The sequence below is a fragment of the Podarcis bocagei genome (assembly GCF_964188305.1).
Source record: "Podarcis bocagei genome assembly, chromosome: 8".
Classification (NCBI taxonomy): domain Eukaryota; kingdom Metazoa; phylum Chordata; class Lepidosauria; order Squamata; family Lacertidae; genus Podarcis; species Podarcis bocagei.
In genome coordinates, this window is record NC_138133.1 from 53,680,077 (window position 1) to 53,707,246 (window position 27,170).

At 39.4% G+C, this 27,170-nt stretch overlaps 1 protein-coding gene across 1 annotated transcript in view; it reads left to right on the forward strand.

The window, feature by feature from the left end:
* The window catches only part of LOC308593623 (lipoxygenase homology domain-containing protein 1-like), a 181,184-nt gene that overhangs the window by 82,476 nt on the left and 71,538 nt on the right, over positions 1–27,170 (forward strand). The window contains exons 25-32 of the mRNA XM_081206073.1: positions 2,019–2,182; positions 9,002–9,218; positions 17,841–17,995; positions 19,769–19,847; positions 21,324–21,420; positions 23,209–23,264; positions 23,391–23,420; positions 26,806–26,972. Coding sequence (XP_081062199.1) covers positions 2,019–2,182; positions 9,002–9,218; positions 17,841–17,995; positions 19,769–19,847; positions 21,324–21,420; positions 23,209–23,264; positions 23,391–23,420; positions 26,806–26,972 — 965 coding nt within the window. The remainder of the gene's footprint in view (positions 1–2,018; positions 2,183–9,001; positions 9,219–17,840; positions 17,996–19,768; positions 19,848–21,323; positions 21,421–23,208; positions 23,265–23,390; positions 23,421–26,805; positions 26,973–27,170) is intronic.

Consider the following 27,170-nt stretch of genomic DNA (forward strand, 5'->3'; position numbering starts at 1 on the left):
ATCAGCAGGTGGGTGGAATTTGTACCCTAGCGCAGAGAGAATGTGTGATTTGGTCCATCTCGGATCCCATAAGCACAGTTGAAGTAGTATCCTGCATTGGCCCCTAAACTGATGAACATTTAATATACTGTCAAGAGAAAGTTTTGAAAACGTGTATTCCTAATATGCAATTATATTCCACTACCTATAATTCAAATGCAGTCTGTCTGATGAATTGATTATTATATTTGAACCTATTATGCAAAAATATGTGCAAAGTGACAGCTTACTTATGTAAACATCTACATAGATGCATAAATAGTATTTTCAAACAACTAGCTTTGTCTTCAGTACTTGCATGTATTTCTAAGAAGAGATATTATTTCTTTGACAGTGGAGTACCTTTTTATGGATCATATCTGTTTTAAATTAGGTGGCTGGCATCACTCAAGTACACACTCACAGACCTACTCGTAGTCAAGTGTTACAAGTGTTTGTAATCCCAAGTCCAAAATTACAAACTTCTGCAGTATCCCTACTTTCAGACATGTGCTGCCATCTATTCACATTCCCAGATCTTCAAGAGCACCAATTTACAGATGGCATACATGTGACATTTGTAGAATGCAGCCGCTGAGTGGCAAGTGATCCCAGTCCTTGCCATAATATGTAGATTCATTTATTTGTGTCAAAAGAAATTTAGGGTGCATGCTTGGCTTTTGCCAACTTCTCCAGTGGCAGGGGGAGATGAGGGAAGAGACTGGCAAGCTACTGAGAGAACAGAAGGAAAAAAAACACGGGGAAGAATGCACCCAGGAGGTGCTGGATGTTAGGGTCTTCAATCCATAGGGTTGAGTTGAGGATAAAGTGTTCTTCACTGCTGAAAATACCAGCTGTAGGACATAGGAAAACTTTGGCTAAGGCTAAAGCTCTGGTTGACATAGTGGAGTGAGCTTTCTAACAAGAGGAAGGAACATCTAACAAGTTATTTAAAATATTTATGTGATGCTTTTCCAAGTCGCATTGTGGCTTGCAAAGAGAGAGAGATCAAACATTTTAAAACATAATAAGTATAATACAGCATTGACTGGGAAGACTAAACCATCTACCAGTGAGGCACTGCCCCATTTTCCACCTTTTCATCAAACCCTCAGCCAGTCAATCCCTCTCTTGCGATAAAGAAGACATTCAAGGGAAAGCAAAAGTGGGCGAAAAGAGAGACTGTGATTCCAGACTCCACCTTTGTTCACCAATTAACAAGCAAAAGGTTTTTCCCTCCCTATTAATATAGCTGAAGTACACACTGTGACATTTATTACTAACAAGTCTGTGGGTTGGTATTTTATTAATTGTGTTTGCTCTCTGCAGACTGAATTGTAATTGCTAAATGGAGGCTGCTGCAAATAAAGGCAGAAAATCTCCAAGTGAACATACTTTCTGCTTTTTGATGTAGAAATGCAATACTAGACAGTAGTGATCTTACCTAGTCCTAGTTAATTATGTTTGTATTATCCTGCAAAATTCTAGATACGTACTGTAAACTAAGGGATACATGTAAGCATGCAGGGGGTTGCTTAGAAATGTCATTGTCCATCCAACTGCAATTACAAGAAGCTAATCATATGCAATGCATTAGTGTTAAAGATGCATGATGCTTTCCCTCTAGAACAGGTATGGCCAATGTCTAGCTGTTGTTGGTCACCAGCTGTCATCAGCCCCATCCAGTATGGGCAGTGGCCAGGGATGTAATCCAACCATATCTGAAGAGCACCTCATTGCTCTAGAATCTAATGCAATCTTGCCTTTAAATATTTATTATTATCCAACGAAACCTTTGTCTTCAGCATTTTCTCATTCACCCATCTCTCCTTTGAGCACCACCTTCCCTATTTAATGGAACAATTACTCCTGTTCTGTAAACTTAGTGATGCATTGTTTGCAATAAAGCCAGTATTGCACACATCTCCAGGCACATGGTAGTCCCCGAGATAAAACTGCTCAGTCAGTGGCACTCATTTTCATTTTGTTTTTACCTGCAGGAGAAGATTGGAAAATCACTGTAGTCACTGGAGGTTTTGAAACAGCTGGCACAACAGCAACTGTGTCCCTGTATGTTTATGGAGAAAATAAGGCTTCTGGTCCTCTTATTCTGGGATCTGGGAAACACCAGCTGTTTAATCCCCACAGTACAGATACATTCAAGGTACAATTGCACTGCATATAAATAATGGAGAGTTTACTTACACAAGCTAAGCAGAACAGGTTTATTCCAAGGTGAATAAGTAATAGATACTTAAAATGATTTCATTGTAATGATTTCAGTTCCACATTTCATTTTCTGAATTGTTCATTGATATGGCGTGCAGCATCCCTGGGAGAATAGAGTAATTGTATATTTATGGCAGTAATCAACTTAGCAGTACATTACTAAGATTAGTGTTCAAGCAGATGATTCAAGTCCAGGAAGATTGTAAGCCAATATTGGATATCTACTTCCCCATTCCTTTCTACTGCAGTACAATGTTATTATACTGACTTCAGGATTTTAATATTACAGCCTGCCAGGACTGAGCCTGACCTGGGGACTGAACCATCCACTTCAGCCACTAGTCCTCAAGCTTACAGGCATCCTTATCCAGGAATCATCCACAATTTTGAACATGACAATCAGAAAACAGATCCTAGTTTTGAAGCAGCCAATAGGTCACTGAGGCAGCATCAACTACCCATATCTTCAGTTGTCTGACACCTATAAAAAAATCTGGCTGTTTCAATCTCCATTAGCAATTGTGAACTAGGATGCTGTGGTTATTCTACATTAATCAAGCATGCCATCATTTCTCTCATTTGGCTTTATGAGCCAAAAGCCACATATAACCCCCTTTCACCCCTTTCCATTTTTTAAAAAATTAAATGTGCAAAAGGTATATAGTTTAATTTTATAGTAGAGATTTGATTTCCTGGTTTTAGAATTAGAATGAGGGAAATGGAAGGGAATTCTACTCCCTTCTGTGTGTTGTTGATATGTTAAAATACTTGTTTTAGATGTAAGAAATGTTGACAGTGATGGATAGGTAAGTACACTTATTGCTTGCAACAGTGAAATGAAATGTAAGAAGACAGAAGGGATGCCTCTCGTCACTGTACTGTGCTGACAGTAATGTTCTGAAGGTTAGTAAGTATTGACAGAATGTCTTGCATAAGCAGTGGCTGCATAGGTTTAAGCTGTCTGCCCCTTCAGAACACATCACATAGCTTGGCACATATCAGCGCAGTTGGCAATCTGTGCTTAAGATAGTTTTGGAACTGAAATAGCAGGTGATAAGGAATGAAGTATTTGTAAAGCTCTGTAGTGGGATGTTCAAATGATGCCTACTGTAAAATAATTCTGGGACCTTGCATAGATTTTCAAAATAGCCAGTGTGGTACTCCAGATGTTGCTGGACTCCAGACCCCATCAACTCCAGTCAGCATGGCCAAAGGTCAGGAATAATGGAAGTTGTAGTCCAGCAACACCTGGAGGTTGCCATGTTGGCTATCCTTGGGTAAGGATTCAGAAGAGACTGGGAAATATAAATGTTTAGGTGTTTGGAGGTTTCCTTAGCTGTTTTTCTTTTTTAAACAACAACAACAACATGCAAGTTCTTCTGTACTGATAGAGTGAAATATTGTTTATATTGGCAGAAGAAGTCGCCTTAAGTGTAAATAATATTTCCCAATATCTAGGAGAGCAAGGAGATGTTTCACACATCTTTCACATATGAGCTCCTCCTGAATGCAATCTGAAACCAAAGTGATATGCAGACTTGGAGTCCATAAATATGATGAAGTTGGATCAATGAAATATTATAGGGGGGAGGGGAATCACAATATTCCAAATTAAAGCAGGAAATCAGCTCCATGTTCAACATAATGTGTATACTTTGGATGGCTTCTTTCTTTGTTTGGCAATCATTCATAGCTGAGTAAGATTGTCTTCCATGAACATGGTCTTGACAGTATGTCCATAGGTGACTGTGGAGGCCATTTCTGGATCCACATGTCCTTCCACAGTGGGGATATAAGTTTCCAGGTGGGAGTTGATGATGGTGAGGGTTTGCCAAACATGCCCTCCTCTAAGCTCATTTCTCCCTTTCATCCTGAGTTTCTTTAAAGTCCATGACACCTTTGGTACGGGCTATTCTCCAATGGGAGCACTCACTGGCCAGTGTTTCCCAATTGCTGGTGTTTATATTATATTTTTAAAAGATTTTCCCTGAGAGGGTCTATAAACCTCTTTTGTTGACCACCAGCATTACGCATTTCTCAAATAAATTGTTTTTCTCCAGTGGTCAAATCTCTAATTGCTCATTGGAGAAGGTGGACCGGTCATAGTATCATTAGTTTTAAGGCAACACCTCTCTGTTTTTCTTTGCTCCAAGGCTTTTGACAGGCTTTTGAAGATTTGCCAAATGCTGACAAAATGGATATACTCAGACTTTCTCCTTTATATAATATTTAGATAGTTATTAAGACAGAGGCCTTACAGTTTGTATCTTAAAAAGGAATGCCAGTATGCTCTTTAGGTTTCCCTAGTTTTGCCCCTTTTTCATTTTTTTAGGATGCTTCCAAATGGGAGCTTCATTCTCAAACTGATCATTGAGTTATTCCAAACAGGTCATTGGCAATAGGTTGTTGTTGTTTTTTTACCCAAAGAGTAAATCTGGATGAAATGGGAGAAAATATGGGTTGGCATATTGATGCTAGTGATGTCATAGTGGATGCTGCAAAAAACTTGTATGTGTGAACATTTCTGTCCCCACAACAAACTCCTGTCTGGAAGCACCTTAGTACCACATCAAACTCAAAACTACCTTTGCAGCCAAAATAATCTCCTAGGACCTAGAGCAATGTTTATCAACATTGCAAATACTGTATTTTTCGCTCTATAACACGCACCCGACCATAACACGCACGTAGTTTTTAGAGGAGGAAAATCCGTAGGCATGCCACCCGTAGGCATTCCCTCCATAACACGCACATAAATTTCCCCTTACTTTCTAGGAGGAAAAAAGTGAGTGTTATGGTGCAAAAAATATGGTAACTGTAGACTCATGTAATGTAAAAATAGTCTTTCGATGAAAGATTTGTAGATGCTGCTTAGAATTTGCATTATGCCTCTGAATACCAGTTGTTAGTTATTGCAGGTGATCAGAGTGCTGTTACAGTCATGTCCAGACTCCCCACAGGTATCTAGTATCTGGTTGGTCACTCTGAGATAAGGATGCTGGACTAGATAGTCCATTGGCCTGATCCAGCAGGCTTGTCTTATGTTCTTATGTCTCCTGCCATAGCAAAACAGTCCCAAACAATTGTGTGAATGAAAACAAGAATTTGGATAGCTGTGATGGTTGTTAACAAAAAAAAAGGGGGGGAATAGCAAAGTATAATATTCCTAACATATAAAAAATGTTTAGTGGTTCAGAGCTGTTGGGAGAGCTTTTTCATTTACACCACACCACAGATGACACTCCTCTGAGAGCTTCCTCATTGCCAAACAACTGCATTTTATGAAGTCCAAACTGCTGAGATATTGATGTACTAACTGACCTATAAGTAAGATAGCTTCTTCGAACCTTAAACTGCAGCAATACATGGACTAAGCACTATATTTTGTACGTCCTTTCAGAACTCATCACATGCCACTGAAATGTCTGGCTGAATTTCCAAGAGAAAATACACATTGATTTGTTGGCAAGGAAATACGCTGCAATTATTTATAAATTTGGAAAAAATATTAAGTCTGTTTTTAATGTGAGAAAAAGTTGAACTTTCTCCCACAAATGTTTCTTCTTATTTAAGATACAATTTAATCATTAATGGAAACCATGTTCTATTCCTTCCAATCTGGTGATACATTTAATTAGATTTGCTTACTGAACAAGGTTTCATTTGTGACCAGGGACTTTTGCTGCGTGGACGCTGAAGAAAGTGGAAGGAGGGAGGAGGAAAAGCATTGATGGAGTGTGCACTTCCTTAGGATCAGATAGAAAATATGCCTCTCCCACTCACTAGATTGCACAACTGTGGAACCTTTCTCCTTTCTCCAGTGATGCTCACTCAAACAATAGCCTGACCAGTGTAGTCCATGCATTGGTAACCTCAAGGTGGATTGCTACAATGAGCTCTATGCAGGGCTGCCCTTGGGCCTGGTTTGGAAGTGGCCAGGGTGCTTATGACTTGACAACATGTGGTACCATTGTTAACATCTGAACTGGCTGCCCATCCACTACCAAACCAGGTTAAAGGTCCCCTTATTAATCCCTGAACAACTTAGATCCAGGGTACCTTAGGGACTGCTTAAAGCCTTACATCCCAGCTTAATCACTGAGGTCATCTGCAAGAGTTTTGTTGGTTGTCCCCCAAGTTGGCAAAGCACATTTGACATCAACATGAAACAGCTCCCTAGTCCCTTCTCAGAGTTAAAATTCCCAGAGTTCCCTGGCAAGGGGGATGGACTGTTAAACCACTCCAGGGATCATATCTTAGGAGGGATAAATGGTTGTCCTAACAATTCTCAGCACCCTTAGCAAACTACAGCTCCCAGAATTTTTGGGAGGAAGCCATGATTGTTTAAAGAGGCATCAAAGTGCTTTAAATGCACAGTGCGAATGTGGCCTCTGTCTACTAAGGATCATATTTGTGTTAACTACTCTGAGCAAATATAAGCATATCCTCTTATTTCAGAAATACAGTTTATCTGTACAATAGCAAAAGGGCTAGCAGATTTCATATGATAACAAGCAACTGTCAGAAGTAATTCCATGTAGTAATTTCAGATGTATGCACAGCGTTTCCCCTGGTAACAAAATGAAAGCTAAGGAGTGTTTGCCTTTTGCTAAAGTTCATGCTGAGCATGACTACTGTGTTTGTACTTCAACAGGAGGAATGCTTTGGAGAGGTAGGCTGTCAAGTACATACATTTAGGACTACTGTCCAAATGCTGCCTGTGGCCATATTATGGCAAAACACAGGTCATAATCCCCAGCTATCCCCAGTTTTAGTATCACATGCAATAACTGAAAGAGGAGGAAAAGGGGGTGCTGACTTGATGAAGTGTGCTTTAGTGTTCTGAATAGGAGAACTGAGCCTGCACTAACTCTCTTAAAAGGCTGCAGTGCACCATTCAAAACCGAAGGCATTTATGTCAGTTTGTCTGTTTTACAGACTATTCCTTGCCTGCAGGCACATCTTGTGTAATCTGCCATGGTATATTCTGTAGAGAGTTAATGTTTCAGTGATTGCCTTGAGGCACTAGGTAGGAGTAGATTAGTTCTGGTTCTTTCTCCGTGATTTTTTGGGCAGCACCTCCATTGCCCTCTTTTACCCTGGATTATCCAAGTACGGTTCTACTGTCACCCAGGCCATGGCTTCAGCCTTCATAATTTTACTGGGGTTAAGAATTCTCCCATCTAACTGTGTGGCAAGAATATCATGTTTATTTTTCCTGCGGTGTGTTCATTGCCTTTTCATTTTCTATCATTTGTTGTCATGGACATGTTTAAGCGTGCTTATGAAGGTTACAATTACTTAGCACACTCCTTTCACAGTCCAGGCCAAAGTGGAGTTTGTATCTATTTTCTGCATTCTGCATGACACAATGCTTGTGTTTTTCATTTAAAATGCAATGCACTAGTAACTTCCATGAATAAAATGCCTGCACCTTCTTTTTTTGGTAAAGGATTTTAAGGGTGCTGTGAAAATTAGTGCTGTTTTTCATGTTGAAATTTGTCCACTTGTTGGGCCAAATTAGATATATTTTTTCTTTTCTTTTTCTAAAGTTGCTGATAGTTTTGAGAAAGTGAATGCAGAATACTTGTACCTACCCACTTGTCAAACTCCTCCCACAAATTATACGGGTTCCTACAACATGCATAAAATACCCACACTGGGAAGAGGAAGAGAGGTAGATGTCACCTATGGCATCACTGGAACCAGAGCTGCTTCTCCTTCCTCCACCTCCACCTTTAGCAAAGACGTAAATAAATCAACCATTGTTGGTTGGCCCTGCCTGTAATGTACGCATTACACACAGGTTCAAGAGAAAGGAAATCCATAGCTGTGGGGCTACCATAGAGATGGATTTCTATCACATGGCTGCCATCCTTGCTAGTTTGTGGTGTGGGTGCACTTGGAACTCAGCTAGATTGGTAAAGAAAAAGCGTTTTACAGTGGTACCTCTGGTTATGAATGCTTCTGGTTACGAACACTTCAGGTTACAATCTCTGCTAACCCGGAAGTAGCTGCTCCTGGTTGTGAACTTTGCCCCAGGATGCGAACAGAAATCACGTGATGGAGGCATGTGCACAGTGGGAACCCCCATTAATGAAAGCATGTCTCAGGATAAGAATGGTTTCAGTTTAAGATTGGACCTCCGGAACAAATTAAGTCAGCAGTTTGAATCCCTGCGATGGGGTGAGCTCGAAAGCAAATCAAAGTGCAAGTAGATAAATAGGTGGGAAGGTAAACAGCGTTTCCGTGCACTACTCTGGTTTCTCCAGAAGCGGCTTAGTCATGCTGGCCACATGACCCAGAAAAACAGCAGACAAATGTCGGCTCCCTCGGCCAGTAAAGTGAGATGAGTCGTTCGTGACTAGACTAAACTACCTTTACCTTTAAGGTGCTACTAGAAGGAATTTTTTTATTGTTTCGACTACGGCAGACCAACACGGCTACCTACCTGTAACTAAAGTTTACAACGTGTTTCCCTGAAATGCTTCTTTGATGTGTCTAGATCGAGCCTAGGAGAGCCTCCTAAGCAGATCTTAAAGTGCAAGCAGGAAGGTACTGGTGCAGACAGTCAAATAAATGGCTTTTATTTTATATATCACTCATGGATGACTTACTGCACTTAGGGGGGTGGGAATGATTGGTATACCTCTTTGGTAATCCGTACTAATTAGGGAAGTTTTGTGATGGGCAAATGAATTATAATGGGCCAATGAACTATAATAATAGCTTTTGCTATTTTATTATTTTGCAGATTAATCTAAAAGATGTTGGAGAGCTGTATAAAATCCGGATTGGCCATGACAATAGTGGACCAGATCCTAGTTGGTACATTGATGAGATTAGAATGAACTCACCATTGGACCAAGAATTTTTTTTACCTGTCAACTGCTGGCTATCTGAAAGCCAAGGTGATGGAGAAACATGGAGAGAAATAGCAATAGGGAGGCCTAACAAAGCACTTCTACCATGTGAGTATATAATTACATATATTAAGCTACATGTGTAAAGGACTGAGCTCCATTGAGCATCTTTTATGATTCATCATTGCAAAGAAGTGAAACCAAAATAAACAGCAGAAACTGTTAGAACGTACGGTAAGTTGTTACCCTTTCCCCTTCTCTTTCAGGCACCGTTCCTGGAGCTATGACCAAAGTGTCCTTAAGCTCAATTATTTGTTTTAGCAGCTTCTTGCTGTTTATAGAGAGAGAAACAGAAGTTTATTCAAAGAGTTAGGACCTACAATTTCAGCTGTGGGATCTGGATGGGTTAGCTTTTCACTGTTATTAAATATAGTTTAATTGACAAGAAAAGAACCTGTGTGGTGTAATGATTAGACTGTAAGGCTAGGAGTGGGGAGATCTGTGGTTGAATTCCTACTCAGTCATGAATCTCAATGGATGACCTTGGCCCATTCACTATCAATGTCACAGAGTTGTTATGAGGATGAGTGTGTGTGTGTGGAACTATTTATACCACCTTGCGCTCCTTGGAAGTAAGACCAGATATAAATGTAATAAATATAGAAGAAAAGAGTAGTGCCTCCTGGTGGGAATACATGTGCTATCGTTTAGGCAAATGTTATTCAAGATGAAATAAAATATCTGAGGGTATTCAGAGATTCAAAATACAGTAAATTTATGTTTGGCTTCCTAATGAACTGAATTATTTATAGAATCCAGGAATTGTAGGCCTAGAAGGGAAATGAAAGGCACCAAGGTCAAGCTTCTGCATACCAACTTAACATCATGGACTAGGTCATTTATAGTATAAAGTATACCACAATAAGAATGAATGAGAAGATGAAGCACAGGAACTATTTGTAAGGCAGGATAGGTACAGTAGAATCCACCTAAGATCACTCAAAGGAAGGTGAATGAGAACTCTGTGAGGCCAAAGTGGGAAAGCATTCCATGCGAACATCAGCTGAACATGGGATCAGTCCATTCTAAAAGGCAGACAAGTGCTGCCCCCAAGGAGTAGGTGATAGCCCTCTGCTGCTCACAAGGGAGTTGAGTTCAAGTCCTCACATCTGGAGTAGTGGAGACAGGCACCATGAGAAATCCAGTGTTAGCTGTGCTGAAGTTTATTATTTTTATACATAATTGTATTTCTACCATATCATTTTAGCTTTATTGTAAGCTGTTTTGTGAAGGCTTTTTGCCTTGAAATGTAGGGTGTACTGTAAATAAACACTGGAATGAATGAATGAATGAATAAAAGCAAAATAGGTACTGCACAAGGATTCATACAGAGATATTGTAGTAGGTACATTCTGTAGCCATTCTCTTGATTCAGCTGGAACAAGAACTTGTGCAAGCTATTGCATCTCCAGATGAACATCTTTGGTATCCTTAATGAGCAGAAGACAGCTTCTTTATGCAGAAGGGCACCTTTGGATCCAGCCCAATAATAATGTTTTAGAGTAAATGAGTTTTCAGTGTGGCCAGTATTTTTCATTGGATGTATTTTTTTTTCAAAGCAGAACATTTGTTCAGCTTTATTAATAATGGTGTTATAATGGTATATTTATATTTTCCTTCTCTGGCACATTATACTTATTGAAATATATTTGACAAATAAATGCAAATGGAAACATTATATTGCTGTTAGACAAGTCCTAAATTCATAAGTTTATGACTTCAAATTACCTATTGATTTTTGGTTCATTTCAATTGAATATCAATAGACAGCCCAACTAAAAACTTTTGCTTTTCCCCCTCTGTCTCTGAGAAGGAAACTTTTACCATCTGCATTCCTATTTTAAAGGGATAATTGCTTAGAAGCACCAAATGTGCAGCCTTTATAGGTTGTTATATTACAGAAAACAAATGATGTATTACATGATACATAATTACAATCCAATATAAATTTCAGATCAATCTGGATATTTTTCCAGCAATCCATTCACTTAATTATAAAAAACTTATTTTGTACAAAATATGAAGTAGCAGAAGAAATTATATTTCATAAATTCAACTGAGGTGTTAGCAGGCTTCAAGTTGCTACTGTACTTCATTATTTATTGCTGTAAGATTTTGCTTCTTTTTTATATTCTGCCACAATGGAACCATAAAGCTTGAAGATGGTTTTAATTTTTCTGTCCTTGCTGTGTAATTTCTCTGTCTGGCTATCTCTAGATAATGGTAGTTCTTTTTTTAGACATAATGTTTGACACACCTTCATATTTCTCTGCATCTTGCATTGATAGGTTCTCACTTTTTGATTGTCTTCTTTCATTATACCAGTCAATGCAAAATGCTGACAATGAAATACTATTTCTCCAGAATCTCTGGCCCAGCATGGTATGTTCCCCCAACTCTGTTAGTTTTGTATTCTTCATAGTTCAAGGCTTATATTATTTTGCCTATAATTCCATGCCATTGAATTTTTCATCTCCCTGTCATGCTTTGTGTCTGTCTGGACCTTTATGTCTCATTTTCATATCCAGGTTCATTTTTATTTTTGTTTTTGCTTTTTACATCTTTCTAGAAATCCTTTCCTAGTAGTTTTATATGGTTGTTGTTTTTTTTACTCTGTTTGACAGCTGATTCGTAATCCTTAAATCATAACTCACAGACGGGTAGACTTGAATAACTGCAGCATTAACCTTGAACTTGGTTTGAACATTGTAATGTAGTTCCTACTAAGAGAGTTTGAACAATCATATATCAGCATTATAATCTGATGTAAGAATCTTTTTGACTTCACATGCAGTGCCTTTGCTTCTCCCTCTCTGGTGGGCACAAACAAATTCAAATGTCTTCCACTAATTATAGGTTCTTGTTTTGTTATTCTTTGGATCAAGCCAGGATATTAAACCATCTTCATACCACTATTTAATATGTTGGCTTCTTCCAAAGCTCATCAACCATGGTTTCCTATATTGGACAATATGGGAATCTATGGTTAGCAGAAGAATTCCTGGTTTATTTGATCCTACTATAAAAAGTGGGGACTAAGACTATGTGCTGCTTTTAAAGGGCACAAATGGCTGTTTTAAATTTATTTATTTAGATAATGTATATATTGTTTCACATTTTGAAAAGAAAAATATCTAAGCAGTTCATGACTATTCCAAACAGCACATAAAGGTTACATTTTTTTAAAAAAAGAAAACAATAATAAATACAATGCATTATTTTAAATGATAAAAATTTAGCAGTCAGTAAGAAAACAGAGTACAGTAACCTTCCAGGGGTGCCAGCTTGAATAAAATATTGGGGAGGCAGGTAAGCCCCACCCCACATAATCAATCACATGATGTGGCGCGCACACACCATTTGAGTGACAATGCCCATCAACTTTGGGGGGCCCAGCTCCCTCAAATATTTTAATGGGGAAGCAGAATGGAACTTCGGCTCCTGGGAGTTGGCTCCTATGAACCCTCCTAAGTATCAAAATAGGGCTGGGTAAATAAATGAGGTTTTAAAAGACATTTGAAACATATAGCTGGTGGGGTTTCATGCACCTGTTTTGAGAGGAAATTCTGGAGTGTTCTTATTCAACACATGATTATCCGAATGTGGTCATTGTGACAAATATTTAACAAACTGCAAGAGATACATTAATAACTAGAGACCTGCAGTTCAAAATCTGGCAGTGAATTTAGATCTTTATTTAAAAGTTATCACTCCTGTCTTCTAATCTCACTGACTCAGAAATGCCTAACCTTCGCCCTTTCCTAGTCAACCGCTTCTTAATAGTTTGATTCTTCCTGAAGGTTCCATGACACCGCAGAAGCCAATTTCTGTCCATTTTTAGACCATTGGTTGAGGGAACTAAATTAAGGTTACTCTTATTTTTTCTAGACTGAGCTCAATAGATTTTAAAAGGCCTGTTCTTGTGTCCCCAACCATGACGTTTTCCCTAGAGCACCTCATCTTCTGCTACCATTGAAATTACATAGGGCATTGGTTTGACTCACCAGCAATTATGATGTTTGCTTTTATAAGCCTGCAAAGCATTTGAAGGAAAATACTGTTCAAATGCTCAGAGTAAACCTGTTATTGCTATATGTCCAATAAAAGTATACAAAGTTTGTCCCAGCAGATGGATTTAAGTTCAAAGACTGTCAGTCTGCATAGCAGAGACTTTCAAGATAATGTTTTCATGAGTTTGCTTTTAGAGTGCCCTGAATTTTTCAGATACACTTCAAAATATTGCAAAATGGCAAGGGGGAGGGAAATGAAGTGGGAAAAGAAAAACATTTGCCTAGTTCTGTTTGCCTTTTCAAATAGTCAAGAAATAGCTGATTGGAAGGGTGAAGTGGGCAATCATTGGTAACCTATTAAAAAGAAAGCTTTGTTCTTGGATTTCCCCTTGCTTCACTTAACAGATTCCTGTTCTTCCTTTGCTCTTTTGCCTAGTAATGTGGTGATTTTGTTTCTGTGTGATATAAGAGCTTGATTAATGCTCACCTTTAAGAAATGAATCTCACATTTGAATCTCATATTTTCTTTAAAATAAAAATAAAAATCACCCCTTTTCACTCCAGGAAGCACCATCGTGATATTTACATTAATTGACTTAATTTTTGCGCTTCATTTCTTTTTCATGATCTTGTATGCTTCCAGATGAGTGTCTAAATATAGTGTCATTTCTGCATGCTAAAATAGCATCTCCAGGTTTGTGTTTTATCCTGTGAATGGTATTTGCCTATATTATTTCCCATTTCACTGAGGATATGGCAAGACCCTGTTTCCCTGCAGTTTAATGCTAATGTAATGTCACTGAATTCAAGGTACAATGACCTCAAGCTGAAGAGCCAGGAATCAGGCCCTGAATGATGATTGCAATATATTATATATTGCTATTGGTTACTGCTGCAGTACAAGAAAAAAATAGGCATTTTAAACCATTACAATATCGTTTCTCCTGTGCTGATAAATAGTGGTTTGGGGAGAATTGGAGTGTTCCAAACCACTTACAGAGAAAGTCAGGGGGAGAAAGAGACATGTCTCAATCCTATGAGAAGCTACACTGATTCAGGGCTCATAAGATTTGATGCTAAGACTAAATAACCAACGAAGGAAGCACCTTCTTTCATCAGGGTTGAGTGAAACTGCACTCTTAAGACCTCAGGTCTGTTCACGCCATCAAAATGTGTTCAGAAAATGTCTGTGTCCCCCCTTCCCCCTAAAATTCTGCATGCTCAGAGGACGTGGGAATGTACCGGTATATAGAACTGTATTCCCATAGACTCTTCCATGCAGCTGGGAACTGAGCATGATCTGATCCACTTCTTATAGTAAGAAATCACTTCTTCATTAACAAAACAAAACCTGGCATCTCAGACCAAGTGTCCTTGAACAAGTACGTTTCCCATGAAGAGAACAGTGTCAAAGGGCCCAGTGTCAAAATGAGTATGCAGAGTGCCTTTTTCCTATAACAATAAGACTTTCAGGAGTCAAAAGAGCACGTGCAGAGTGATTTTCCTGAATGGCGCTATCTTTCTGAATACTACAGCTTATACAAAGTTATATAATACAGAATGCACACCAAGGCTTGTTTGTTTGACTGTCCTAGTAACACACAAGGGAATGAATTTCTGTTTTACTTAGTAAAATTCTGGTAAAGTGACAGCTTTAGAAGTGAGTAGTACTTTATTGGGAATGGGGGCACAACTAGTTAGCAACTTTCTGCTCCTCTGGCCAGAGATACATATTTCAGCTGCAGCAGCATGTCACAACTTCTGCTTCTGCAGCTTAGAAACTTCATTGGTTAGAGGGCAGATGAATACACCCAGTTAACGTGCCAGGGCAAGTTAATACACCCAGTGTGTAATGTGGTAAGCCGTACCCGTCTGATATGCCCAGGCATTGTCATGTTACTGTGTAGATGTGTGTGTTTTAAGTCAGGCAACCAGGTTCCTGAAGTTTTCAAGTATGTGTGGAAAGTTGGTATTTGGTGCTCAGCCTAGAGTTCGTGAGCCATTTGATTTGTTGACAGGCGATCAATATCAGTAAGTGTTGAGGCTGAAAGGGACCACACACATGGTCATCTGTTTGCTTGGTGCAATGTCCGCAGTACATCCCACCAGCTCATGCTCAGGTTTTTCAGGTGGCTGGTGCAAAAAAAACCAACAACACATCTCTTTTCGAAGACCTGCATGTGACCTCTGTTTTACCTTAGGTGAGAATGGAGGGATCACTGCAGAAATCCCAGCTAAAAGTGGCCCGTCCTTTTAGCTAGCAATCAGTTTCATTCTCTCGTTTTTTGCAAGTTGTGCTGCCTCCAGCATTCCTTTCCTTAAGCATGCACAGGCTCAGACAGGCTTTAGTGTTAATATCAAAGGGATATCAAATACACTGTGATCAGTGTTAACAGAAGCTGACTTCTGGGTAAATCTGTTACCACACACAAGCTCCACTAGCAGTTCTCAAGCCAATGAAGGCACCGGTAGATTTTTGGGGGAAGCTGGTGTGCTTTTGGTGTCACTTGATGGTCACATGTAGAGTTCGCCCTCCGAAGTGTGTCTATGCATGAGTGAGGGGTGGTCTGAGGGAGGGAGAAGCTTCCCCTTTCCCCCAAGCTTTTCAGTACAATATTTCATAGCAGGCACTTGTTTATTAATGAATCATGATTTTTCCCCACTAACTTCACCATGGCAGCTGCTGTTTATTGGATCCTGTCAGTGTGTACAGAACTGTGAGTAAAAGATTTGGAATTTTCTATGCATCCAAAAAATTAGTTTTTTTATGGCTGCCAACAAACGGTGGCTGGAGCTATTAAGCTAAGCCTTATTGTGTAGTATCCAGCTGGAAAAGTCCAGTCCTGTTACTTCCAAGCAAAGTTGCTTACACCTTAAATGAATTGCTTGTATTTAGGTACTTAGTAATTGTAGCTCCACAATTGTGGAACATTATGCTGTGTAATATTAGGCAGGCCTCATGCCTAGTTACAGCAAGCCCTCAGCTTATGCAGGGGTTATGTTCCAGGGGTCATACCTAAAGCCAAAATTGCATATCGTCAAAAAACATTGTTTCTGTGGTGGAAGGGGATGCCAAAGTCATTTCCCCCCTGAAACCTCACCCCCTATTTAATTTTTGCCAAGTGTGTAAAGATCAATGAGCACGTTAAATGCGTGTAAATTGTGGGCTTACTGTACAGTGGTACCTCAGGTTACATACGCTTCAGGTTACATACGCTTCAGGTTACAGACACCACTAACCCAGAAATAGTGCTTCAGGTTAAGAACTTTGCTTCAGGATGAGAACAGAAATTGTGCTCTGGCGGCGCGGTGGCAGTGGGAGGCCCCATTAGCTAAAGTGGAGGAGGTTAAGGGGTGATATGATAGCCATGTTCAAATATATAAAAGGATGTCACATAGAGGAGGGAGAAAGGTTGTTTTCTGCTGCTCCAGAGAAGCGGACACGGAGCAATGGATCCAAACTACAAGAAAGAAGATTCCACCTAAACATTAGGAAGAACCTCCTGACAGTAAGAGCTGTTCGACAGTGGAATTTGCTGCCAAGGAGTGTGGTAGAGTCTCCTTCTTTGGAGGTCTTTAAGCAGAGGCTTGACAACCATATGTCAGGAGTGCTCTGATGGTGTTTCCTGCTTGGCAGGGGGTTGGACTCGATGGCCCTTGTGGTCTCTTCCAACTCTATGATTCTATGATTCTATGATTCTATGATTCTATAAAGTGGTGCTTCAGGTTAAGAGCAGACCTCCGGAACGAATTAAGTACTTAACACGAGGTACCATTGTATTTTCAAATGGGCATTTAAAACCTGCCATTTTACCTTGGCTTACAGAAACTGGGGGATCTGATTCTTTATTTGTATCCCATTCTTCCTCCCAAAGGAGCCCAGGATGGCATTATGTATCCTGTTGCTTGTGGCTGTATTTTGCTGCATTTTATATTGGATTGCTAATTTTAACAATATGGGATTGTTTTATTGAGCTGTTTTAAAATGTGATCTATGGAATTTCATTGTTGTATTTCACATGAACTGCCTTGATAAGGATTTTATTCTTGAAAGGTGGTATAGAAATATATTAAATACAATAAATATAATAGCTTTGAAAGACTGATTGTGAAATTTACCCAGAATTAAGAAACACTTTCAGCGGGGCTTAGTCCATGTAAGCCTGCATAGCCTTGCAGCCTAAGAGTTTAGCACAGTAACGACAGTTGTATTACTAATTTCTGTATCCCTTCCAATTTCTCCAAGTCTCTGTCCTGAGCAGGAAATGAAAGCAAGTTTTTAAAAGTGTGGGTGTATAAGACAGAGGCAGAGACAGAGAGTGAGTCACCTCCAGACTGTCAATATTTTGCAGGAGGGATTCAAATACAAGTTGGAAATTTAAGTTTGCACAGTTAAAGTGGATTAAATCACTCTGTTGCCCTAGTGCTTGTGCCATAAGCTTCAAGTCAGTACAGAGCAGTATGGAACAGTCTTTTGACAGATATATGGACATAATGGAAATGTCATGATAATAGTTGGTATTCAACTAAGTTTTACTAAGAGTAGACCTATTGAAAGCAATCAACCTAACTTGGTGATGTTAATTGATTTCAGTGGGTCTGCCCTGAGTAAAACTTAGTTGAATACCACATAGTAGTAATGCTTTTTCCCCTCTTTCAGTGGTATTCTACAATGTCAGTGTATACACTGGAACAATCCCTGGTGCAGAAACAAATTCTAATGTGTACATTACCCTCTTTGGAACCAGAGGAGATTCTGGAAAACGAAAACTTCATAAATCAAGGACTAATAAAGTTTCATTTCAGCGTGGTCAGGTAAAGAAAAAGATGCTGATGGAATTGTCAAATAATTGCAGTTATTATTATTATTATTATTATTATTATTATTATTATTATTATCATTATCATTATCATCATCATCATCATCATCATCATCATCATCATTATACCTTGCCCACCTGGCAGTGTTTCCCCAGCCACTCTGGGCAGCTTACAATGTATCTAAAAACATAATTAAAACATCAATCCTTTAAAACTTCCCTAAACAGGGCTGCCTTCAGCAGGGGCGAATGAAGGTGTTGTGACACCTGGGGCGGAGCATTGCTAAGTAAGGTGCATGTGTGGCATCACTATGTAATACACATGCGCTGTACGACATGCGCTGTATGTAGCGGTTTGCTGGTGCCACCGCTCCAGCGCTGTACAGACTGTGCTGGGATCCTTTGCTCCTCCGTTCGTGGCTGTAGCAGCGATGGAGGGATCATGGCACTGTCTGTACTGCACTGGAGCAGCACTGCCGGCAAACAGCTATGTTCCCCGTGCGTATGCGGTGTCGCTACATACTGTGCATGCATGTGACACCACACATGCACTGTACATAGCGGTTTGCCACCGGCACCAGGATCCTCTGCTCGTGGCTGTAGCCATGAACGGAGGCACCTCCACATGCAGTTGCAGTGGCGCGAAGGCCCCCACAGGATGCCGCCTTGTCACCCCCACAGACATGACACCTGCCCCCCTGTTGCGACACCACTGGCCTTCAGATGTCTTCTAAAAGTCATATAGTTGTTTATTTCCTTGACATCTGGAGGGCGTTCCACAGGGAGGGTGCCACTACTGAGAAGGCCCTCTGCCTGGTTCGCTGTAACTTCGCTTCTTGCAGTGAGGGAACCAGCAGAAGACCCTTGGAGGAGGACCTCAGTGTCCAAGCTGAGTGATGGGGGTGGAGACGCTCCTTCAGGTATAGGGCTTTAAAGGTCAGCACTAACACTTTGAATTGTTCTCAGAAACATACTGGGAGCCAATGAAGGTCCTTTAGGACCAGTGTTATATGGTCCTGGCAGCTACTCCCAGTCACCAGTCTAGCTGTAGCATTCTGGATTAGTTGTAGTTTCCAAGTCATCTTAAAGGTAGCCCCACGTAGAGCACATTGCAGTAGTCTAAGCGAGAGATAACCAGGGCATGCACCACTCTGGCAAGACAGTCTGCATTGAGGTTACTTAAACTTATGCAATTGTACTTGAGCATTATGTTTCAGTTAACTATGGGGAAGATTTATTATGTGGTGATCATCCACTCCATATGTTTCAAATGTAGAGATACAATGTGGCGAAGTATTTCTTTTTCATAGTTAAAACAGAATTACTTAAATGCTCAGTATTCTTTACATGAAGGATGCTAACCAAACCATTTTATTCTATAACTTACTGGAACACATATTAGCCATGTTAAAAACCCACCAGAAATCTCCCTTCAACTGCCCCAGGGCCCTGGTCACTAGAGCTCTTGAGCTTTTTATAAAATCTGGACTGGAGCTGCTCTGGACTCTGCTGAACTGGAGCACATAAATCACAGACTGGTGCCCTTAACATTGCAGTGATTACTATTTCAATCAGCTAGGCTTACTTGCTTCTGGCTAGCCTTTCTTCCCTTTGACATTTTTCCCACCCCAGTAAAAGTACAGCAGTGATGGTTGGAAATGAAATTTTATATTTGATTTAAAATAATTTCATAAAATTTATACTCTGCTTTATCATTAAAAACTCCCAAACAAAACAGTCTGTGATTCTCGTTTTTGTGTTTCTGCAGACTGATGTGTTCTCCATGATGGCTGTATCACTTGGAGTTGTGAATAAAATTCTCATTAGCCATGACAGAACTGGTCCAGGTAAAACTAATTTCCTATTGACAGATCAGTTTCACAATCTGTTTGAAAGTGCATACCCATTTTCTTCTGTGTAGTTCCATGGTCTAAGATCAGACAAGATTTTCTTTTCTTGCTGTATATAGAGCATATAGTTTATTCATCTTATATAATAACATATATTTTATAAAGATAATCAAATTTTATAGAAGAACTTCAAACAATTCTGAGCCTTCTCCCTTTGCATTACTGTTGATTCCTCCCATATTATAGTTGTTGTTTTGTCTAATGGCTTAATCATAATTTATGGGAAAGCATGTGCGCTTCTTGTCTTTCACATGCTTCCCAATAAACACAGTAATGTTTTAAGGTGATGTCCCCTTCTCTCCAAACATGGGGACATGTGGTAGACATGCACCAAGTAACTACGATTGGCTATTACTCTTGGTACATATATACTACATGCTTATGAAAATACATTGCTTTGTTAAACGTTACAAGTTTGCATGCAGTAGACATACACATCCGCAACATAAAATGTGAAGCAGACCAATTTTTTTTCTGTATGGAACAAACATTTGATGTATTATATCTCTTTTTAAAAAGAAAAGGTCCACACTGATGAAGTAATAAAAATATATATTGCTTTTTCAAAGAGTGGAATTTACTCACAAATCAGTCAGTTTAGTGAACATTTTTGTTCAAATATTTCACCAATAAAGTAATTGCAGTGCAATCCTATATGTGTCTACCCGGAAGCAATTCCCATTGTCTCCAGTGGAGGCTTCATCCTAAAATACCAAGATTGCCAGCTTAGAGCATCGAATCAGGGAAATGCTCAGCCTCTTAGTTTTTAAAATCCCAAAATATAACTTGTTAAAATATGATAAAATTGTGTGGGTATTGTGGAGGAGTTGTGTTGTTTATGAGTTTGGATGTCACAGTCATGTAACCAGATTAAATAAAAGATGTGGTTTGGTTGCTGGGAAAAGTTAATACCCCTGCAATGAATGTATTTCTTACTGTAAACACAACTGAATCAAATAAATATCAGCTGATAATTTATTATATTATTCTTTAAAGCAATAATTCGGGAAGGTTCTAAAATATGTTTGAATAGTAATGAAATATGCTGACCTAGCTCTCCTTGAGTTTCTGTTGCACAATACAAAACTCTCTCCCCCACCCTACCCCAAAGCTAAGCATTTCATCCTTCACCCATATGCAATGCAAACTGTAAAAAAGATGAAGTGTTTAGCTCATCAAGTATTCTGTTAAAACCATCTCAGACAAAATATCTTTTCTTAAACCTAAAGGTTTCTTATTTTTGAGGAAAAATAAAGTGTTGAGAGTATTAATTATTGGCTTTGCGCAAGTGAACTGTGTTAATCCTTTTGTCCTGATTATCTGAGTTTGATATGATTGAATTAACCACCACTACCACCCGTCTTTCACACACAAGCATTCTAAGCATAGGATGTTCTTGTCATTGAATCACAGGCAGTGGTTGGTTCCTTGAAAAAGTTGTCATCAAATTTCAAGAGAGAGAGGAAGGGGAAGAAGAAGAAGAAGAAGAAGTAGTGTTTCCCTGTAATAGGTATGCTAATGTGGGTAATGTGCAAGAGTTCCTCATTAAAATGGAAGGATTTACCGGTATATTGATAATATAAACCAGAACAGGCTGAACTACAGCTCCATGGCTAGGTGATTCCTGCATTGCAGGGTGTTGGACTAAAATGATCCTAGTAGTCCCTTCCATCTCTAAAATTCTATGCTTCTATGAATCACAGTTTCTCTGTCTTGTCTGGATTCACTTTATTGCTCCTCAGCCAGTTCATGATAGTTTCCATATACCAGTTCAGCACATCTGCTGCTTCCCTGACTCAAGTGAAAAAAAGAAATACAATTGAGTGTTTTCTACATATGACGACACATCACTCCAAATCCCTGCATGGCCTCAGGGGTTTCATGCACGCAGTAAAAAGGCATAATGGGGAGGCAGGGCAGAACCTTGAAGAACCTCATAGGGTTTAAGAGCAGGTTTGGTGTTGAAAAAGCATTGGTTGCCTTGATGGATAATCTGTGTTGTCAGAAGAAGGAGTGTGCCCTCCTGAATCTTTCAGTGCCTTTTAATATTCTTGAGCATGATAAGCCTCAACAGACTTTCTGGGTTGTGGCTCATGGGCATTGTCATTCAGTGACAATGTTCAAATGCTGGTGTTAGGGGGGCTACTGCTTGGTCTTATGACAATCTGCTCTGCAAAGTTCCATCTTGCGTTCCATGAGACATGTTTACCTGAATCTGCTGGGTGAGGTAATCCAGACATTTGGACTAGGATGAATGTCAGTATGCTAATGACACCCAGCTCTATTCTCCTTTTCAGCTAATTCAGGTGAGGCAGTGGAATTATTATTATTAAATCTAGAAATGTTTATAGTGGTGTGTTGAATTGATGTCAGGGATCAGTAAGGGGTTGTTGGATGATGGCCCATAAAATTAAGCAGAATTCTCATGAGACAGGTCACTGTTGGTGGGTTGTTTGTCTTACTAGGGGCATAGTGTTGAACCTTCTAAGGGTGGGCTCGTACTCCCATTGAAATATCAGGCTCACAGTTTGAGGGTGCTGAGGGAGATCCAGCTTCTTATAGAAGGCCCAAGTAAACTCCATGATTTAAAGCGCATTTTATTAGCTAAGACTGGTGTGCTGATGCGACTTATCCTGGACAGAGATAGCCTGGCTGTGGTCTGGTAACCATCAAACTAGACTACTGCAATATCTTATATGTGGGTTTGCTTTTGAGGACTTTTCCAAAACTTAATACACCCGCTAGATTACTAATGCGGGCAGGCCAAAATGAAACACATTTTGCCAGGTCTTAGTGGATGACACTAAATGGCTTGGGAAGCCGGAACCAAAGGACCACTATATTCCCTATGGCTGTGCTGTAACATTAAAATCTTAATCAAAAATACTTCTCTGAACCTGCTTAAGTGAGATAGGTGGTAATGGAAGAGAAGAACTTTCAAGATGTGTCATCTTGAATGTACAATGCTCTTCTTTGTTGCAGTTTTTTTATAAAAAAATGTTTTGCTATGTTTTATTTTTGTGTGTGTGTTTTTGTAATTGCTGTGCGCCACCCTGGGAGTTGTTAGGCTGAAGCATGACATAAAATTGTTTACAGTAAATAAATCTACACAATTCCTCTGTATTAAGAACAGCTACCCTTGTTTATATCTGGAGAGACAATATGTAACTTGACAAGTGATACTTAGAAACTTTATTAAGTTGTTGGGGGGGGGGAGGAAATAATGCAGGGTTTCGATTTACCAAGACTAATTACTAACTGCCTTCACTGTAATTACTTTCTTTTTTTACAATGGAAGATGGCTAGATGAGTACCAGGATGATGGGAAGACAGAAAGAGAGCTAATTGCCAGAAGTAAGTACTGAAAATAAGATCATTTGTACTATAATTATATCCTAGGTACCAAATTGCTAATTAAACCTAAAACTATAGATTCTTCTTGTGAATAAGAATAAGATTGTTTTTGCTTTTCTATTTTAGAAAACAGTAATGCACCAATGGCATATAGAGGTAAGTTGCACTCTGTATTCATTTCCTGTAGAAACAGTCTTTGCTGTTTAAATTTAAACATCATTCTGGGCTGAAGCAGACACATAAGGAAAAAAAGGAGGAAGACATGGTTGCATTTATTCAGGCTTGTCCATCTAGCATTCAATAATGGTTTAGTGTTACATGCAAATGCAGCCATTGTCTTTTACAAGTAGCCATTCATAGAAAGCTTCTGCTAACATGGAAAATACAGATTGTCTGATAATGATCTGTAGAAGGGGCATCATAAGTCAGTTAGCTGAGTAGCGAAAAGGATTTCTCACAAAGTGTTTTCCTCATATTTATTGTACTATTCTAAAATGAGTCAGAGGTTCTTCTGAGAGCAGATCCAAGGTTTGTTTTGTTTATGCCAACATCACTGTCATTTAATAATTGGAGACAGCTACTCTAGCAAGCGAGTGGAAAAAATGCATTGTGAACTGACAGCAAAAGCAGTTTCAGGTCAGAGTTCATCAGGGTATTCTCATAGTATCCAGAAATAATGCCGACTTAAGCTATACAGCTACTATGCACAACCACGTTTTGCAGATCCCTGCCCTGAAGTCCATGTACACCACCAAGTCCATTGAGCTTCTCCAGACAGTCTGTCAAATTTCTGCTTTTTCACCTGCTTATTGCTGTTGCCCCAGTAACAGTCTCTCTTGCTTGGTCACCAGTTTTTCCTGCTGCTCATGCTCTGTTTCAACATATTATTTCATATCGGTGATGGCAGTCCATGCTGGTCTGTTGGTATTACGAGGGATAGAGGGATGTTTCATTCAGTCCATATTTTTAAGTAGACTAATTTTCACCTCCTGCACTAATACACCAATTGGGATGTAACTTCTCAAAGTTTTGTAATACAGTTCTCAGCTAAAAATATGTACCAAGATCATTTTTTAAAAAGCCTATACTGTATTAGGATAATATTTTTTTTAGGAAAATGCACATTGAGCTAAAACAAATACTTAAATGTGTATTTTTAATATAAAATTATATGTAGATCCATATTTAAACAAGAATTTTCATACAGATAAAAGATTCACAGATAAATGCAGAAAAGGAATGCAGTTGATGTTTTATGAATGATCACATGCAAGACTGACATGGACCAATCTATCCATCCTGACCTATTTTGCTAATTTGATATGGCTTCATTGTTACTTTTAAGGATCTAGCATCATCTGATGGAGTGCTGGCTGCTACACGGACCAACTTGTGTTTTCTTGTTAGTATTCATAGAAATATGGATGGAGACCTAAAATGGTCTCTGCCTGTGCTTCTGATTGCCTCGATTCAACTTGTAAAACACATTGAGCTTTAACAAAAGATTGTCAGCTAGGTGAAATGCAAAGTTGGGTTTTCTATTAGAAATGGAAAGCATTTTGCATTAAAATTTCCTGGCATGAAGTAGGAATGCCATCAAAGAAAAGAAGAGCAGTATCCAGCCTTTTTTAATTATTATTTCCCTCATTTACTGTCTTTCTCAGTGCTAATCTGTCATGAACCCTCATTATCACCCCAAGGTGGGTTTGTTGTTCACCCTCTTGCTTTGCCAGATCATGTAATCACTTTTGCTCTGGGAGCTGCACCTCCCTTTATTCTCCTGCTGCTACATTACTAATTAAAAAGATGACAGAGCACCATCAATGTAGTAGTAGCAGTTCTGATCTCCCTCATCCATGTCAACAACTAAATATAAAATGACATGAGAGGAGAAGCAAAGTGTCTGTTACAGCAAAGGGCTTTAGTGAGGGGAGTTAAAACAAGCAGAAATTAATTCAAATGTTTAGGAATTGATCCTTTGCTGCCACAAGCAGCTATGGAAGGCTCTCACTGTGATTGCCTGTGGGAAACCCACCCCATGCCACCCTCTACAGAATATGGTATGATGCCTTATCTGTGCCAGGGGACACCTGCACCAGATCCTGACTGATTGAAGGGATCAATTAGAGCAGGATAGCATGGAAAACTATGTCTGACTCAGCAGATCTGACTCTTCCATTCTATAATTGCTGATTCTCTTCCCTTGATGAGGCTTGCTCCTGTGATCTGCATAACTGTTAGCTCTCCACTGGTGATAGAGCAGTGTTGTGTATGGTGGAGGGGAATGAGCCAGGACAGCACATGCAAAGGAGAAAATGTGTGGGAGTGGGAATTTAAAAAATGGGAAAATGGGGAAGAATCATGGAATTGCGTAAAGTTCACTGGTACCCCAAGTGTCATCTAGTCCAACCCCCTGCAACAAAGGAATCTCAACTGAAGCATCCATGACAGATGACCATCCAACTTCAGCTTAAAAACCTCCAAGAAAGGAAAGTCCACAACCTTCCAATGGAGTCCATTCCACTGTCAAACAGCTCTTGCTGTCAGAAAGTCCTTCCTGATCAGAATCTCCTTTCTTGTAACTTGAAGCCATTGATTTGGGTCCTAGCCTCCAGAGCAGGAGAAAACAAGTTTCCTCCATCTTCCACATGACAGCTCTTTAGATATCTGAAGATGGCTATCATATCTCCTCTCAATCTCCTTTTTTTAAAGGCTAAACATACCCAGCTCCCTCAACCCTTCCTCATAAGGCTTGATTTCCAGTCCTATGATCATCTTGGTTGTCCTACTCTGCACACATTCCAGCTTGTCAGTATTTATTCATTCATCCTTTATTGGCATAATATGTCAATATCCTTCTTAAACTGTGTTGCCTAGAACTAAACACAGTATTCTAGGTGTGGTCTGACTAATGCAGAATAGAACAGTACTATTACTTCCCTTCATCTGGACACTATACTTCTATGGATGCAGCCTAGAATAGTGTTAGATTTTTTATTGCTGTTAACTAATGTTAAGCTTGTTAAGAAAAACCATAATTGGGGGTGGGGGACAGAAAATGAAGTTGACAAATGATGTTGTAGCTATTTCATAAATTAACTTACTTGAAAATGTCACAGAGCTGCCTAACATGCAGTTACTCTTTGCCTAAAATGCAGTTGTATAATACACTGGTCTCCAACATCTCATAGCCTGATCTTGTGTTGCCTTGCCATTGACACAATCTTAGTGAATCAGAGCTTTTTTGTGATGGTACAGAGCATCTTCACCCCCTTTTTTGCTGCTTGTGGCAGCTGTTTTGTGCTGGCACTCTAAGCACTTTTATCAAGCCATGAATACTGGCAATTATTATTTTCTGCAAAAAAACCCACAAATCACTGCAGTGAATGTGTGAGTTCTTGACTTCAAAAGTCCTTTCCTTATATACAGCACTGCTGAAATTCATTTTAGTCACAAAAATAGCAAGAAACCCTTGATAGTTCTTCCTCAGTCTTATAAAATACAATTTTGTTTTGATTGTTTGTTTACCTTTATTCCACAGGTCAGTGGAGAGTGCTGGTAAAGACCGCTCAAGATTCCCCACTGTCACGGGAGTGTAAAAGAACCCTTGTGATTTACGGCTCAAAGGGCAAAAGTGACAATCTTCTCCTTTCTTCCCAAAGCTTGGGAGATATGCCCTTTCAACCAGGAGCAACTGATGAATTCCTTGTAAGTTGCAGCTACAGCACAGCACAGAGATTGCAGTGGCATCTTGCTCTAGCCAAAGGATATATTTGGAATCCTATTATGACTGTAGCAAATGCCATCTCTTATTTACAAAGATGGCTTGATTTGTGGTTTAGTTTTTCTCGATATATTTTCCCTGTTCTTTTACAATCTGTAAGCTGGATGCAGCCAATATGGAAT